Below are 18,644 nucleotides of genomic sequence, written 5' to 3'. Positions count from 1 at the left end.
CCTGCCCATCTAGTACTTCAGTCGTTCATTTTAACCACAACGCAAACACTATATTCACAGACCGTTGGACACCAATAAAATGTATAAAATCTCAAAAATCTATACAATCCATCGCACAGTGACACTACTCATATCACATTTTGACACAAAAGCAGCCTTTAGTTTACGAGAGATTCCATCTCTACGGGACGTAATTTTTCTATCACTGCACCTAATCAGAACCCCGATCTGCTTATATACTGGCCAATTAAACGAAATCGTCATTGAGGGGGAAAAAAGCTGCAGGTAATAATAATTATTACTATCCATTTCAAAATTGCGAATCATTTAGTTTTCTTTATATTACCACCGGACAGATCTCTTTCAGATCTAGAATTGTAAACGTTGTTTATTAGAAGTTTTAATTTTAGTATAAATTTACATCAACATGAGTTGTAAATTATGAGTGGATTGATCATCAAATATAAATAAGACTTTTGTCAAGGCCTTTTTGCGCAATTGGTTTCCAAGACAATCCCCTTTATTTTACGATGCCGGAATCAAAAACTTTTCGACCTGCTAATAAAAAAAGCATTTTCAAAACAGAACAACGTGTTGAACAATAATTATTTGTACTTCGTTAGGGCCGGTGCACATATGGCGGAGCGCAGCGCAGAGCATGCCCGCGAAATTTTCTAATCGCGTGACACATTACGGGAATTTCTACCAGAGAATGCGCGAGCACGCGCGGGACTGCGCGCGGATGCGCGAGTATCCGCACGGATGCACAATTGATTTTAGATATTATTTCAATGAGGACAATGTCGATAATATTTGGACTGTGAAAAATGCTCTACGCTGCGCTCCGCCATATGTGCGCCGGCCCTTATTGTATTATATCAGCAACAATTAAAGTCTCATTTATATTTGACCGATCCTAATATTATGTGAGTAATATCTAAAAGATTTATATAATATAGCTTGCCAATTCAATAATTATTCCCATTTCTCAAAGATAAGTGCTAAAGAAGTAAAGTGGAGAAGGTAATAAGCTCTGTGATGTATTCCACTTTACAAAACCTTAGTGTACTTCTTGCACTCTTGGGTTACAAGCGACCTTGCAAAACTGAACTGTTTAGAATTGCAAGAAAAAGAATCTGATTTATGGAGGGTTGTTTGTGATTAGCCTTTTAAAATTAGATTTTAATGGCAATCGTTTTAATACTACAAAGATTAAATTCAAAAATATGTATATATAGTATATGTAAAAGGATTAGAAGCTCCTTTTTACCCTGATTATGATGGAGTAAAAGGAGTGTAATTATCTTAAAGCTACACAATATGTTAGCAATAGATGTAAGATACAACTACTTGACACCTATTACAATAATAATATGGCGAGAAATGACGAAATTGACAGATTTTTTGATAATAATATTACTTGAGATTACACATGTTACATAAGACGCACTCGTAGATATTTTGTTAATATATACCTACTCATAATTACTATGTTTTAGCCAGCTGTAGTAAGATTATGAAGAACACACTGTATTTCATTATTTTTTTACCATCCGGTATTCACTAGGTATATGTTTGATTGTGTATTTGTTTTGATGAAAATATGAATATAAATACGAATAGTACATTGTAAGTTGTAACTTTAAGAGAAACGATGGAATATGAACCCTGCAAACAGGACAAGTAAATCAAAAAAATTTAAAAACAAAACTCTTAGAAGCCATGACTGCTGCGTAGTTGAGGAATTACCACTCGTAGAAAAAATTATAAACGACCGCAAATGGTCTTGTGCGGTAATTCGTACAAAAATGCTCTCTGCTTCAATATACCGACACATCATTTACTAACCGTCGTGTGGCAGAAAACAAAATGATAAATTGTATTCGGTACCCAGAATCGAACCATGATACAACAAGTAATAAACTTTTTTTATCAAAATAGGTACAAATGCGTCTTATGTTCTTATAGAATAATTACTTAAAGCTAATTTGTCATGAAAAATCCTGTATATAGACATCGATATTTGAGCACTTATCGTAATTAATTGGTACATGAAGTGTATATTATTGAAAATAATATGGTACAAAATAAAAGAGCACGCCTATCGTAACATTAAAACACAAATAAATAATCACAAAACTTACTTTTTCTGAACAATCGTTAATATTTGGTCAAAATCACAAAATGCAATCTACAACCTGTAGGTATATGACTATTCATTTATTCATGACTATATTGTGTCTATTAATGTTAATCTGTGTTTTTTTTATTTCTAAGAAGGATGACATTACGAGAAAATTTTTGAACAGAAATATTACTACATATTATTATCAAAAATAAAATACCTCAGCCATGTTAAAATTGATAAAGATTGTTATCATGTTTTTATTTATACGGATTCCAGATTGCATAGTTGTGATGATCATGTATAATGTCTTTTAAAATGCATGTGATATACGACTAAACTACTTAGCCGTATTTATTGAGTATTAATTTGTCCAAAAACTAGATTAACCTAAATAAAATGGCGCCAACTACGAAACTAATCTGTTTAAGCTTAGTTTCAAGTAAGTCGAGACTGAATCCTAAAAAATGAACGTTTCACCTATATATAAATCCGTTACAAAAGAGCATTGGTATAAAAAAAATTTGGTAAAAAATATCGCTATATAAGTATAAACGCTAAAATAATAATACAGCTACCAAAATGGAATGTCACTTACGTGCACACCGTACACAACATAATAATCTCCTTGGACAAAAAATATAAAACTTATCAAACTCTACGAGTACTTAGATTGTTTAAAATTATGTTAAAATACTTATACCTTATCAGGTAGAGTAAGCAGACTAACAACTAATGGAATGTAAAAAGATATAAAAAACCTTATCATGGAAAACAAGTGTTAGTTCTGTTACCCCTTAACATTAATGGTTAGATAACCCAAACCACGATAATATAATTTCTTTTTTAAATAACGCATCAAATGTTTAATTAATATTTTGTAACCTTAATATTTTTTCAAATATCTTACAGTCCATCCTAGATAAATACGTGGAAAAGTTCGAGATAATGATATATGGTCTTATTCTATGGAGAGGTATACACAGTCACAACTAAATTATTGAGCTCTCATGGGAAATATTTCGAAATTGGTCTAAAATTAGTTTGAGAAGTAAATTGAGCGAGATATTTAAGCTGTTGAGAGTCAATTTTATGTTAATATTCCCAGATTGTTTAAAGGACGGCATAATCAAGTCCTTTTAAAAATATAATAAATGTATGACAAACTGTATTCACTTTCTTGTTTAAAATTCTATGAAAAAGTCGCTTTCTTAAGCGGTTGAACTCTAAAACGATGGGACGAATAGATAAAATTAAAGCTTTGCTGTAAAAACTAAACAAAAACCGAAGAGTTCAAAATAGAATCGAACTTACAAACTTCGTACAACCTTATAAGATTGTTACTTATTATAATAATTATTTATTTCACAAGCTGGCCTTACAAAAACGGAATGTATAATAATACGGAATTATCATTTCATCTTGGAATTTTTTCCACATCCGTAACGTGTCGAATCACAGGAGTTTAGGAAATATTGTTACAAGTATTGGATTACAATTAAAACGACGTTAAAATTGTTTATTATCTTAAATCAGGGCATGGCAATCTTTATTTGTTTTAATGATGACAAATCTGAAAACTCTACGCATGTATATCAATATGAGAATGAATAAAGTTACTTCAGCAGACCTAATAACGATAATTACCTAAAATCCTGTGTGATGAATTCTACCACACCTTATGAAATTTTCATAACCAATGATATTATAATTACATGTAACACACACTTCCGATAAGAAGACTTAAAACTACCTCATTTAGGTCACATTCGTAGATAGCATGTGGTCTACTCTGGTGAGTTTTGTAACTTCTATCATATTCATGAGCGGGAACAGATTTTATAAGCCATGTAATATGAACGTAACATATCTATGATAAAATATTAAAATATCATTTCATTGAATAAAACTAAAACAGTCACATGAGGTACATATAAATTTTCAATTAAATATACCTAAAACCCTTGTATTATAATAATATTAAGAAAAATATATAGAAATTCAGACTAAAAATAATTGTACGTATAAAAAAACTGTTCTAATCAAAACTAATATGTGATCTTATCGTAAAAATCTTAAAATTACTAAGTAAAGCATAATTATATTTTTATAAATGATTAATATACACAATAAGGTATTTTGTACTGTAAGGTTATGTTTTAAAATCTTTTTTGTAATTCATTTTACTACGAAAAAATTTAAATGTTGATAATATCTTTGTACATTTTATTGAGAATGGCAACATTTATGTGTATTAGAAACTAATTATTCAAGCTGCCTTTTATACTTGTACTTTACAGCTTGTCAGACATCAGTACCGATTGTTAAAAAATTTAAATGCATATTGGGAGGGTGTAGTCGTCATAACGTTACTGCAAACTTTGATGTGAAAAAAAAAATATCGTCAAAAATTCCTTCATTTTCCGTCAATCACGGACGCTTGAAGACTCTAGCTACACTATTCACCATAAAGCTGATTAGAACAACTACATCGGTTGATACGGCTTAAAGAAAAGTTACTTAAAAACTATTACCATTTACGAGGTGCGTGCTAATTCTCTCAAAAACTTATAATTGTAAAGTTTAGACTATCTTTATATTTTATTTTTAGCGTATGACGACTTATTTTATTTTATAACTAAGTACGTCATTCAACGCACCTCGTAAATTATTACGATACGATGATTCGATTGGATATTTTATTTTTGTTTCAGTCTTTGGAAATCATGTGGTGGAATGTAGTGTAAATAATATTCAACTCAACAGCACAACTGTATACAAAGTTGCATGAAATAATAAAAAAATCATTATTTTTGTTCAAATTGGCTTAATGACTATTATTAGTACTTAGATATCGTTCCTGTATTAAATTCGGCGGAAACTTCATAGCGACTTTATTAGACACAATTAACGATCAAGAATTTCAGTGTGTTAAACAGGTCCACATTATACCGCTATACTGTTTCACAAGGAACATTCCGAACGGTATAGTGGTACATTTAGATTTGCCGTTTTAGTTACAGATTGTACACAAAAAATAACCACCTTTGTCATAAATATTTATGTGAAAAAACTTATATGCGAAATATTATACCATAAAAAAAGATATACAAAATTTTATTGGTTTGAAAAATAATAATTATATTGTCATCGTGGCAGGCCGGAGATTGAATGACGTAGAGAGTATATTGTCTCAAACAACAAAGTATACTGAACTTTGAGTTCATTATGTAATGAATTAATTTGTGCCAAGCAATTTCTTAAAGAGACGTAGTGCGTGAATTTCACGCATTTTTACTGTTACTGTTATGAAACAGTCATACTGATACTTTGTACATGACATTTTTTGTTAATTACGTCTTAAAAAGATACTGTCGTGTAAGTTTAACTCTATGGGCTAATGTTCTGATCCTAATTTAGTAATAAAATCTATTTTAACCCCATTTTCCAAAAAAAAATATATACTCGAATACATAGTTAGAATAATGCAGTTTTGTTTGAAATTGAAATTCTGAAAAAAACTTTATATTCGAATGTAGCACAGTAAATTCTTCGTGTTTCTAAATGGAGAAATCACAGTGAACCAAAGAAGAAGAAAAAGGAAAGAACACTTGTAAAAATAATAATCAGCCTGTGTCATTCATTCTATAAAACGATTTTTTGGGTTCCCTGGTGTTAACACGACCGAAAATGAGCTTTGCGTCCCAGCGGAACTGTTGAGTGAATATAGCAGCCAAGGTTAATGGGTCCACGTAATCGTCATCGGCGACCGTAGCGTTGGGTGCTAATCATACTGTCTCGAGATTCGCTTCGACCTTCGGAAGCGCGGCTTCGGCGGCAACCGGCGACTGGGTCTCAGCAGGCGGCTGGTACTTCGCTTCCAACTGGCCCGACGCCGGATAGCTGAAATGCAAATAGTTCTCCTTTATATTATATCCATATAGTTAATCAGGTCAACAATCAACATCGACAAGACAATTTCATACGTCAATATCTACAACAATCGCATTGTACATAATAATTATTCGCCTATTTGACTACAACGTGAATTGTTTAATTAGTGTCTCAAACAGTATATGTATAATATATTTTCTAATATCCTCCTGGCTGAATTTCTGCTACAAACGCCATTGTCCACAGAGATTAGCATACACAAGTGTGTATGCAAACATGTCTCATTCATAGTCCGATGGGATAGCAATCCAACACGACCGGGGATAGATAAGGCACAGGGATGACGACTTTACGCGCTCGCCACGGTACGTGAAACACCACCAACCCGGTACCTAATTCTTATTTGGCCTGACCAAAATTCAACCCAAGACCTCGTCATCCGCAGTCGAACATGCTAACCACTAGACCATCGATGCAACTACACATATGTTTTACAACAACTACAAATCGGCTAAGCAACATTTTTTGCAGCATAAAATTTTTGTTAGAAAATGTAAAAAATAAGTGTTTAAGGAATATCTTACGCGTATAATATATTTGAATGAACACCATCGCAAAGCATTTTAAATTTTTTTTATTATAACTATTGACACTTCTAATATTTCAACGAAGAGGTCTCTTTCCTGGTATACACGTAATAAATAATACTCAAAGTCAAGCTGAACAATTTTAAACCACTAAACAACAATGACTGATTTATAATATTTATAACACATGTGTACGCATCTGAAACAGTGCAGATAACACTGACTAGCGCATTTCGAATCGCGCGGATCAATAATTGCATCCGAAACATGATAGCCAAACCATGGAGCAAGAGCAAACAAAAATAATCCCTATCGTGGGTATCGCAAAGCCTAAATTCGGCTGGGCATTAGCTTCTGTGACCCAGACGAATCAACCCCTAGCTAAGCTAGGTTGCCTTGGCAGTCTGAGAGCTTACCGGCGCAGTCTGTACGCGCGGATCAATAAATGCATAATAATTTGACCAGGAACCCAGGACCACCAGACGTTACTTATTTTCTGAGAAACAAAATGTATGGGATAGTGAAGTGTCATTGCGTACCTTTAACATACAAATATCTGCTAGCTTTTGCCAACGGCCAATTTCAAAAATAGGTTCAGCCGCTTACAAAGTATTCATCAGTATTGAATATTAACTATTGACAATATTCTGTTAAACATACTTAAAAATCAGCATTCAGATTTAAAAAAAAAAATGAGTTATATTCTTTTAATAACTGATATCTTCATTTTGGCCGTATAGGAACAGGCTAGTAGATTATGTGTTTGTTAAAAGTACACACTACCATTACTCTATCTCACACATTTTGTTTCTCAGAGAACTCAGACAAAATAGTGTTTTTGTGCGTATTTTAATAGATAGACAGATAGGTTAACTTCTTACTAAGAAGGAAACAATAATTTTAAGCATTATATCAAACCCAACTGGCACAAAAAGCGACAAAAGTTCAAGATGGCAATAAGGCTTAATGGATACATTTAAAGTATAATTTCATAACTAAATGATGCTATGTAGGACATTGACGAAAAAACAAATACAAAATTAAATCACACACACACCCCCAGACACCCCCACGCACCCCCAGACACCCCCACACACCCCCACGCACCCCCAGACACCCCCACGCACCCCCAGACATCTCCACGCACCCCCAGACACCCCCACGCACCCCCAGACACTCCCACGCATCCCCACACACCCCCAGACACCCCCACGCACCCCCAGACACTCCCACGCACCCCCACGCACCCCCACGCACCCTCAGACACCGCCATGCACCCCCACGCACCCCCAGACACACCCACACACCCCCAGACACCCCCACGCACCCCCACGCACCCCCAGACACCCCCACGCACCCCCAGACAACGCCACACACCCCCAGACACCCCCACGCACCCCCAGACACACCCACGCACCCCCAGACACTCTCCGCACCCCCAGACACCCCCACGCATCTCCAGACACCCACAGACACCCCCACGCACCCCCAGACATCCCCACGCACCCCCAGACACCCCCACGCACCCCCAGACACCCCCACGCACCCCCAGACACACCCACGCACCCCCAGACACCCCCACGCACCCCCACACACCCCCAGACATATTTGTGATATAAACTTAGAATTTTTGTCCGCTTTTCACAACGCACAAATTTTTGTGTTTTTCAAAATCCCACGGGAACTCTTCGATTTTCCAGGATAAAAAGTAGCCTGTGTGACACATAGACTACTTTGATTATACCCTGGATTAACACATAGTATGTATAATCTATGTCCATTCCAAATTTCAGCCAAATCCATCCATTAGTTTTTGCGTGATCTAGTAATAAATATCCAAACATCCACACTTTCACATTTATAATATTAGTAGGATAATGCAGTGATTGTCGATGCCTGATCGTGTTCTCTCGTGAGACACTACATAGTAAATACACTTTTTCATGGTATCATCGCCTGATTTATTGAGAAATACTGACAATCCTTGTTTTTCTGCGTCATCTACAATTGATCCCTATAAAACTTAACATTTGTCTAATAACCATATATCCGAGCCATATTCTAAACAGCTATGAATAATTTAGGTATAATTTTATGACCTGGGAAATATTCATTTTCCATTTGATACAACGGTTTTAGACGGACGGTTTAGTAGTGGGTTAAATGTAGTTATTTTATTTGGTTTGCTAGGCTAGTTTTGCGTCCTTTCACACTGTATGCTCTCAATCCAGTTTGGCTCATATATCATACAAAAATGCAATTTCTATTCAAATAATGACCTATAAAATATTTCATATCGCAATGCAATACAATCTACACACAAATAATGTTAAACTATAAAAAATAGTTATTTCATGAATTACACTTACATTTACCCACTTACTTACTTAGTTACTTTATGATTTATACTTACTTGTCGACATCTCTCAAGTCTGCATTCACATCAGAACGCCATTTGTTTTCAACCAGGTTTTGTACACTGTAAAATATTAAAAAAAACAGTTGAATTTGATCTGATTAATTTTGTACATTCTCCCAGTACAGTTTGTCTCGTATATCATCCAAATTGTCATTGCTATTCAAAGGCAACTAAAATTAATAATTTTGACTTATAAAATATTTCAAATCACAATACAATGAAATCTTATTGTTTACAAATACTATAAAAATAAGTTACTTAGTTAATATTGTACTTACTTATCGACATCTCTCAAGTCTGCATTCGCATCGGAACGCCACTTGTTTCCAACCATGTTTTGTACACTGTAAAATATGAAAAAAAAAAAATTCAAAACAGCTGAATTTGATCTGATAAAAGTACATTTTTCCTGATTTAGTTTGCCTCACATATCTAAAATATTATTGCTAGTCAAAGGCGACAAAAATTAACAATATTGACTTATAAAATATTTAAAATCACAATGCAATGAAATATAAATGTTTACAAATGCTATAAAAATGAGTTATTTAATTAATATGATACTCACTTGTCGACAGAGCTCAAGTCTGCATTCGCATCGGTACGCCACTTATTTCCAACCATGTTTTGCACACTGTAAAAAATGAAAAAAAATACAGTTATTTAAAACACTCAAATTTGATCTAATAAAAGAAAAATTCTAAGTAGAAACCAATAATAATCGATACAAGGTAAGTAAAAATAGGTAGGCTTTTGGTATTATGTTAATGGGTTAGGGGTTGCCCGTAGTTACAAGTTTTAAAAATTCATACACCGTTAACCCTTGACTGCAATCTCACCTGGTGGTAAGTGATGATGCAGTCTAACATGGAAGGGGTTAAGCAGTTAACCTGTACTTAACATGGATTTAGTATAAGTGAAATAGCTATTCTAACATTAATATTTTTGTTTTTTGCAGTTCAAAAATAGTTTGGAGATTAAAAAGGTGCATCAACATAAAATTAGTTTTACAAGCGGTTAACATATCTACTCACACGTGCCTCATTTGGTCTCCTTGAGCACTCAGCTGTGCCAGATAGGCGGCCTGCTTACGATGGTGGTACATGTGCACGCGAAGACACGAAGGGTTGCGCATACGCTTCTGGCAGAGGTCACATTGTAGAGTTCCTTCCCTTGTGTCGTGTTTGTCCCGAATATGTACTTTCAGGTTGTATCGATTCGCGAAAAATCGGTGACAAGACGGACACTTAACCCCGCCCGTTTTGCAGTTCCATCCTTTACATAAAAAAATAATTAATATGCAAAAATTTTCCATATGAAAAAATAACCATTTTTTTTATATTTTATATTGCACTTTCCTTCGCGAATCGTACAATTTAGAGGAAGCTTTACTTACCGGACTCTTTGCCTGAATCTGGCGAAACCAGGTTATGAAGCATATCGTTGTCAAAGTCGATCATTAATTCACTGTAAATTCGCAAAAACAAAAGGAATAAAAAAATGAAAAATGAAAATAAACTAGTAGTACTAAGCAAAAAATGTGCGGCTTGAAATAGAACATGAAATAAAACTTTGTGGATAGCAACTAATAATTTTTATATTTAAACAGTGTGAACTTCAAAACAAATAGAATTAATACAAAGAATAAGGGATGTTTACAAAACTAGTAAACACTAGAGTAGCCATAACAATAATAACGACATACCCGTCAGATGCATATTCAGTATTTTCAACAAGAGAAGGGCTATTTTCGCTTACTGGCCGTGGCTTCTTTTTGATGTTGTAACTGTTCTTGTTCGTGGTATTCTTCAGCAACCTTTCAAAACAATAAAATTGCTAACTAACTATTTAACTAAATGTCTAAGCATGATATAATTTTTTTTAAACAAGCTAAGCTGATTGCATGAGCATGAGTCCAGACATTAGCCTTTTTCATTTATTACACACAGGTAAAATGCACCAAACATTGAAAATCTAAATTTTCTCGGCGACAGATACCACCGCACCTGACAGTGCGGTCAATTTTATTATTATATCAAACAAACCCTCCCGGATTTGACTGATTTTTTTCACTCAGTGGAATTCGGTATGGGTTTTTCGAAAAATCCTGAAACACGCACTTCTTCATTTTTGCCCGAAGGTCCAAATATCAATTTGGATAGATATAACTTGCAAAATGACAGACAGTATGTTACTAATTAAATTAGCCATCAAATAAATTAATGGCAACTGGCTAATGTGCCTGACAGTGCCAGACATATGAAAGGGCTTTACTTGTACATTCTAAAACAGATTTTTATTTATTTTTATTCATATTAGTTTTTGATTTATCATGCAAAATGTTGAAAAAAAATACCTGAGTACGGAACCCTCGGTGCACGAGTCCGACTCGCACTTGGCCGGTTTTTTTATATAAGACAACCACTACAACCTTGACTTACCTAAAGAACATTAGGAAAACTAACCGTTTCAGTGGGCTTCGGGCAGCTTCATCTTTAGGGACTAGTGAGCTTACAGACTCTTGTGGGACTTCAGGAGTGATGGCTTCTTCACCCGATGGAACCCATTCGGGCAAACTGTCACTGACAGGTTCAGGTGGCGTAGGTCTTGCATTTAACGAGTCGTCTTCCAATGGTGCAGGGGGTGACTCGCTTCTCTATTCAATAGAAACCGCAATGAAAAAACTAGATATCAAATACAAATGAAAATTACTTACTCCCTCACAAAATCAATACATCCCAATCACTTTAAAGTTTTGATAATTTACTATTCTGGGCTGTTCCATCTTTAACATAAGGGCAGGTGAATTGTGAACCAGCCTGATGGCAGGTTTGGTTCAGAATGCCAAATGTAGTTCTAGTCCCAAAAATGTATTTATATACAAACACATTAATTTATTAGTTCAATGATCATTACAAAATCGCTATGTGAGCTACAAGTTGACATCAATCTACTGTCATCATTGAAAGCCAATGAAAAAGTACATTTTGATATTTTCTTTTACATCCCCACCCTTGAACAAAGACAGCTCTGATTAAACTAATGCAATTAGTAAAGTTAACTTTTAAGTGCCCAATGCATCAGAAAATGATATCAAGCCAAACTTTAAATACCAAGATGCAATAAGTTGGAACTATTTAGTACAAATTATATCAAACTCAAAGATTAACTGTTGAACTTTTGCCCTCAAAAAACATTTAAGCTATTTAATTTAACATCCTACCTAATAATAATTTGATGATTGGATTAAAAAAAGTAACTAACCTCTCTACCGCCAGTTAGCCCTTTCACCTGCAGCAATTCAGCTGTGTGTAGAAAGGCAGACAGTTCTTGCGTTCTTACATGGACTTCTCCACGATACATAAATTGCAAAAGCTGTCGCAACTCCTGGTGTGCCACATCTTTTAAGATTACAATTGGATGTTCACAAGGGTTCATCTAACAAGAAAATAATAGAAACATTACTAACAGATAACCTTAGTAGGAAGCTGATAATTTTAAATAGGCTCAGGTTTTTTTGTCAAACACAAAAAACAGTAGTTCTGCAAAGTATACTGAAGGCAGTCTGAGTGGCACGATTGGTATTTGAGGCTTCAGATAAAGGCTAGTGTCTAAAGTAAGATTATAATAAGTACTTATTATTATTTTATATTTACCATTAAAATAGCTTAAAGATTGTTTCACAAAATTCATTACATCACATTTTGAATACTTGTGATAGGATAGAAAGGTGGTAGGTAATACAAAAAGAAAGAATGATTGAATCTTCAAAGTTTGTCTAAAACTATTTAACTTTAAAAGTTGTTTTAGCTATTATCTAATCACACAAACATTTTTTTTTTATATAGTGAATAACCAAATTTGTGTTATCACTGTAATGTCATAGGTACTACATATTTACAATCTATGTTTACTGAAGAAAGCAAAACTATGTACCCAAACAACTTCTTATTGATAGTTATACATAAAGGCACAATATGTACAACATCAAAACAAGTATTGATTTATATGGAAAATGTCTGCCTTTTGTAATGTATTAACTACATATATGTATGCATGTATTGAGGAAAATATTTAAAACTAACAAAGGCAATATGTATGACTCATACCTTAAACAGCTCCTTGAAATAGGGACTGCAGACGGAGAGAATGAGTTTGTGAGCGTGTACATACTGTCCCCCAGCGGCCAGTGTCACGTCTACCAGGTCCTCGCCTTCCAACAACGCTTGGAAGGACTGGGACAAGTTTGCGTGGAAATCATTCCAACGCAAAGAAAACTGCTCCGGCATCGCCATCGCAGCCTGAAATGCGCCACCCGTAAATCAGGGCTGACGACGCCCGCTATTTGCGACTAACTGTACACACAACTTTCAGTCCCACTCGCGTCTCCACAGTCCACATACACAATGAAAAAGCCACGGCACGTACTGAAAATAAATCACTTAAATAGCTGCCTACGTATGCATCTAACTACGCGCACGCACAACCTGTCTGGCAAAAATGCATGTTAACGAAATTATTAAATCATATAAAATATTCGTGAATTAAATACCTAAGCACTTCTCTTTGCTTCTCTTTGCTTCCAGTTTCGTTTCGCCAGTTTGTCACAGACTTAGCCACAGACCATAAACTACATAGATTAATGATAAGCGGCGCCATGGCTGCGCCCCATGCATGCACGCGACAAATAGCATACAACAAGTAGTTACTGGTAAACGTGTGGACGGGTGGTTGTGTATGTAATATTATATTATTTCTTCGTCTGAAGTCTGAAAAGTTAGAATCATGAGTAAACTTTTCTTCTTCTTTCCTTGTAATGGGTAGCTTTTGTAGTGGGAACTACAACCATAACATGCACGAAGTAGAAGTTTAGTGGACGTTGCTACTTGAAGCAAACAATAGATTTTATTATTATTAGAACCAGTAGTAGATGCTTTTGACGATTCAAAAGAACTTGTAAAGTTTAATTGAATAAAAATATTTTGAATTTTGGTAATTTTTTTTTTTTGAATTTTTCCCACTTTCAGTGCAGTCTCTTATCCTGAGTGGGTGAGCGGTGTTTGCAAGATGCCTGTAATGCAATAAAGTAAATAACTAAGCTGATCAAGCTTATCGTAATGGTTACTTTTAGAAAAGGTGAATGAGGATTTTTTTGTGTGATATGTAAAAAGGATACAAAAATGGATTCATATAAACATGAAACTCTAGTAAAACGTCAACTAAACTAAAGGTTCAGACTTGTTTAGCCAATGAAGCAGTGAGCGGTGATGTGTGGTGGAACTGGGAGTGGGAAGCGCTACGCGCTCGGAAAAAATATAACAAAATGGATCGACTCGACTAAACAATATAACTAGTTACTAAGCTTCTCAGCTAAATTGGTGTCAGAATACTAAATTACTCGCTACTTGACTAAAATACTGTAGTAGTCTAAAGTAGCCTTTACACTGCCTGCCTGTCTTGCTGCCTGTTTATTTAATTTGACAAATGCCACCTGTTCCTATTGTCAGTGTCAGTGTCAGATGCTAATGTAGGTAAAATGCTGTCGTGTATGCCAAGATTACTGAGGTTCATAACTTTTTGCTTTTATTTAATTATGTTTAATGAACAGAGTACTGTCTGACCATGAAAACGCACCGTTTGTGATAAAAACGACCGTATCCAAACAAAAGTGTCAGGCAACAATCGTTTGTGGCGCACAGTGTCGGCTGAACCGATCATGTGAGTTATACAGCTTCAATTAACTAGTTATTTATTTATTGCAAGATCGCCATGTCGGTACATACTTCACAAGAAGAGGCAGAAGCTGATAGAGTGCTGATGGTGAAGAAGATCCTAAGCGCAGCATTTTATGCATTTGCATCCTTCATGATAACGGTAGTGAATAAAACCGTATTAACGTCTTATGCCTTCCCTTCGTATCAAGTTTTGGGCTTAGGCCAAATGATAGCCACAATCACGGTACTGTGGTGTGGACGTTCATTTAATGTAGTGAAGTTTCCGCCACTAGACAGTGGTGTAGCACGCCGTATTTGGCCACTACCATTGATCTACATGGGAAACATGGCAACAGGCCTCGGTGGCACAAAGGAACTTAGCCTTCCAATGTTTACTGCACTCAGACGCTTCAGCATACTCATGACTATGATCCTTGAAAGATTTGTGCTTGGAATCAAGGCTTCATGGCCTATCCAGGTGAGTGTATTGGCTATGGTCGGAGGAGCATTACTTGCAGCTGCTGATGATGTCACATTCTCTTGGACGGGCTACACACTGGTACTATTGAATGATGGTTTTACAGCTGCTAATGGAGTTTACATGAAAAAGAAATTAGACTCTAAAGAACTTGGCAAGTATGGGCTAATGTATTACAATGCACTTTTTATGATCATTCCTGCAGGCATAGTAGCTTGGTGTACAGGTGATCTGGAACGCTCTGCTGCTTACCCACATTGGTCTGACATGCTCTTTTTTATTCAGTTTTTAATGTCATGTGTTATGGGTTTTGTGCTATCCTACAGTGTTATGTTATGTACCCAATACAATAGTGCGCTAACAACTACTATTATAGGATGTCTTAAAAATATTTTTGTTACATATTTAGGTATGATGATTGGTGGAGATTATGTGTATTCATGGCTCAATTTTGTTGGTTTGAATATCAGTGTACTCGCCAGTTTAGGCTACACATATGTGACATTTAAACGTAAACCTCCCTCATACATGCTGCTAAATGAAGCAAATAGTAAAGTTGATACTGTATAGTGGTTTTTAAAAAGATATTCAACTCAGTGCTTTACAATAATTGTATGGTAAAAGTGGTTGTTGCCAAAGATATAAATGATTTATATATTGCCTGGTATAACCTTATTATTTTTAATAATGTGATGGCTCAATTTGAAATAAAATTGTATTTGTTACACTCTTTGTTATACCATTTAATGAATTAGAACAAAATTTATTTTATTTGTACAGTATACAAACATTATTGTAAGTTTATAAAATTTTGGCGATGAAATGTTAAAATATTTTTTAATCATATTTGGTAACATTTATCTAAAATGCATTTTATTAATTAAGTATGACGACATCGAGAAAAATTTAACAATCAATATTGAATAAAGTAATTGATAATGAACCAATATATAAATAAAATCAAATATTGTAATATTACCATTTTAGCAATTTTTATAAAGCTAAATATTTATACATTGAACAATTTAAAAAAAAATCAAAAACAACACTTATATGCCCCTAAATTATGTATTTAAACATTTTGTACAGTGTAATAGCAAATTTTTTGTAATAACAAAATGAAATGAAATCAGTTGTTAAGTTATTTTAATCTAGCATTAAATCGGAATTTCGTTTAATTCATCTATATTTAAACTATAAATGGACAATATACATTAAATATATTATTAGGAAAATTTTAATGAGACGAAACATTATTATGATCAATATAGAACCCATGGATACAGTTTTCTTGTCTGTCTATCTGTCTGAGCAGGTTAACGTATTAGATTTATTTTGACAGACAATAGGGTTAATTTGGGATAGGCAAGGAATATTTGCTGATGTTACTCCTTAACTGAATCAAATCTTAAACAATTATTATCAGAAAGGCCCATCTAAAAGTAAAGATCTGTACATAGTTTCGGAGATAGAGAAAAAAAGTCTATGGCGGGTAACAGTAAATTGTAGCGATCAGTTTAATAGCAATATAGAAATAATAGTGTTGAAAGACCAACGCTGGGCTTTTCGGTGGGAGGTTGCTATTCTAGCACCTTGGGGTCCCAACGTCTTATCAGTTTTTCGAACTATGTGTCCATTGCATTGTAGATTCAATTGCTCGAAATCAAAATTTAGAATATTTAATTTGAACTCATCGCTTAAACAGAATCAAAAGGTATAAAATACAGATAGCCTGAACTCATAGGATGCGTCACACGAGGTCTAACTCTATATTCAGATGTGACAAGTGCTTCATCTGACCTTAGTATTAGTTTTAGGCGGACCATTAGTAATTTTTATAGTGTCCAAAAGTTTTTCTTACATTTCTGCCCTATACTTATTCATATTTCACTATTACGTATTACTAGTTATACTACACGTATTCCACTATCAGTAATCTTGTATTGACGATTTATTTGATGTACAAGTTGTTACAATTTATATCGATAAAAATAATGTTCTTTTTCATGTTAAAAAGTCTACAAATAGATAAAACACAAGTTAGTAAGGTTACATAATATTGTCATTATAGTATTAAATCAAAACGATTTTACCGCCCCTTTTTTTAGGGTTCTCTAGTAAACAAGGGATCCTCCTTCATTATTTCGTCACAGAGTCACAGACATAAGAATTGTCTTATGTCTGTAAATCTGTTGTGAAGTTGAAAAATACAGAACATAGACACTTGTTATAAAGAAAAAGGTTTCAAATTTAAAACATGTATTTTCTGAACATGAAAAATAAAAAACGATTTTTTTTTAGCATATCACCTCGAGTAAGACCTACAAGATAGAGTAGGGTAGATAGAGTAAAACCAACGGGTAGATGGATACGTTCATTACGAAGTTTCTTGAACAGTTTTTGGCAAATTTAATTTTACATATTATGCACACCTAAAGTGGCAGTTTTACTAATTGACTGTCACAAATTTTAAATCCTAAATTACTACATAATATATTGAAAAAACCTAAAAATTCTAGGATTAGTACATAGCATGAAATTAAGTATATAAGCTTTAATTATACACAAAAATTAATATATTTCATATCTATATTTTATTTTATATTTATGTATAAATATAAAATATATAATATATATATTTTATATTGATACATAAATATTTAATAGTCCCCTATAAATCTATGAAAGAAATTAGGTGCCTACCTAAAAATTAGGTTTTATTACCATTCAGAATATTGATTGACAAGGAAGTTTATAGCAAAAGCCTAGCATATATTAATATCTTTCTTATCAAATGCTTTCTCCGATTAAAATTTTCAACATCTTTATTTAATGTACAAAAATCGTCCAGTTATAGTTTCATTATAAGAAAAGATTTTATATGTATATAGTTATATTAAATATTCAGTTTTTACTATTTTAGATGGTAAGAAAGTAGAAATGAATTAACTCCTTATATTTTTTATTTTCTATCTACGCATACCGACGCAAATGAAATATTTCATGAAAATACATAAAAGTATGTATTACCTAGTAGAATTCATAATACATCAATCAATACACAATAGATATGTTAAAGTCCAAAGCCGAAACTCCATTTTAACCGACTTCAAAAAAGGCGAGGTTCTCGATTCGTCGGAATCTTTATTTTTATTTTTAACCCCCGACCCAAAAAGAGGGGTGTTATAAGTTTGACGTGTGTATCTGTGTATCTGTGTGTCTGTGTATCTGTGTATCTGTCTGTGGCACCGTAGCGCCTAAACTAATGAACCGATTTTAATTTAGTTTTTTTTGTTTGAAAGGTGGCTTGATCGAGAGTGTTCTTAGCTATAATCCAAGAAAATCGGTTCAGCCGTTTGAAAGTTATCAGCTCTTTTCTAGTTACTGTAACCTTCACTTGTCGGGGGTGTTTTAAATTTTTAATTTA

General features: G+C 34.0%; 2 protein-coding genes across 5 annotated transcripts; one reads left to right on the top strand and one right to left on the bottom strand.

Moving 5' to 3' along the window:
* Positions 1–1,195: 1,195 nt before the first annotated feature.
* On the bottom strand, positions 1,196–13,622 carry LOC123880082 (protein tramtrack, beta isoform-like). 4 transcript variants are annotated; one of them, XM_045927984.1, is made up of 10 exons: positions 13,135–13,622; positions 12,290–12,463; positions 11,491–11,681; positions 10,731–10,841; positions 10,422–10,492; positions 10,060–10,300; positions 9,594–9,659; positions 9,304–9,369; positions 9,020–9,085; positions 1,196–6,028 (listed from the first exon to the last, which is right to left on the bottom strand). In XM_045927984.1, exons 1-10 carry the CDS (start codon positions 13,318–13,320, stop codon positions 5,914–5,916), a joined length of 1,287 nt encoding a protein of 428 aa, XP_045783940.1. In that variant the 5' UTR covers positions 13,321–13,622; the 3' UTR covers positions 1,196–5,913. The 4 variants fall into 4 exon arrangements, with proteins under 4 accessions (XP_045783940.1, XP_045783941.1, XP_045783942.1 ...); XM_045927985.1 differs by having other exon boundaries at positions 10,066–10,300; XM_045927986.1 differs by lacking the exon at positions 9,594–9,659.
* Positions 13,623–14,570: 948 nt separating this feature from the next.
* Positions 14,571–15,939, top strand: LOC123880087 (UDP-sugar transporter UST74c). Its single transcript, XM_045927996.1, has one exon. It carries the CDS (start codon positions 14,795–14,797, stop codon positions 15,785–15,787), a length of 993 nt encoding a protein of 330 aa, XP_045783952.1. The 5' UTR covers positions 14,571–14,794; the 3' UTR covers positions 15,788–15,939.
* Positions 15,940–18,644: the final 2,705 nt, after the last annotated feature.

The sequence above is a fragment of the Maniola jurtina genome, chromosome Z, assembly GCF_905333055.1.
Source record: "Maniola jurtina chromosome Z, ilManJurt1.1, whole genome shotgun sequence".
NCBI lineage: Eukaryota > Metazoa > Arthropoda > Insecta > Lepidoptera > Nymphalidae > Maniola > Maniola jurtina.
The sequence above is the reverse complement of the archived record's forward strand: the minus strand, read 5'-3'. Positions and strand labels throughout refer to the sequence as shown.

Coding starts and splice junctions, on each gene's coding strand:
- LOC123880087 (XM_045927996.1), top strand. CDS start 14,795: ATGTCGGTACATACTTCACAAGAAGAGGCAGAAGCTGATAGAGTGCTG.
- LOC123880082 (XM_045927984.1), bottom strand. CDS start 13,320: ATGGCGATGCCGGAGCAGTTTTCTTTGCGTTGGAATGATTTCCACGCA. Junction 11,682..12,289: donor GGCTAACTGGCGGTAGAGAG/GTTAGTTACTTT, acceptor TCTATTGAATAG/AGAAGCGAGTCACCCCCTGC. Junction 6,029..9,019: donor GACTTGAGAGATGTCGACAA/GTAAGTATAAAT, acceptor TTTGCATTTCAG/CTATCCGGCGTCGGGCCAGT.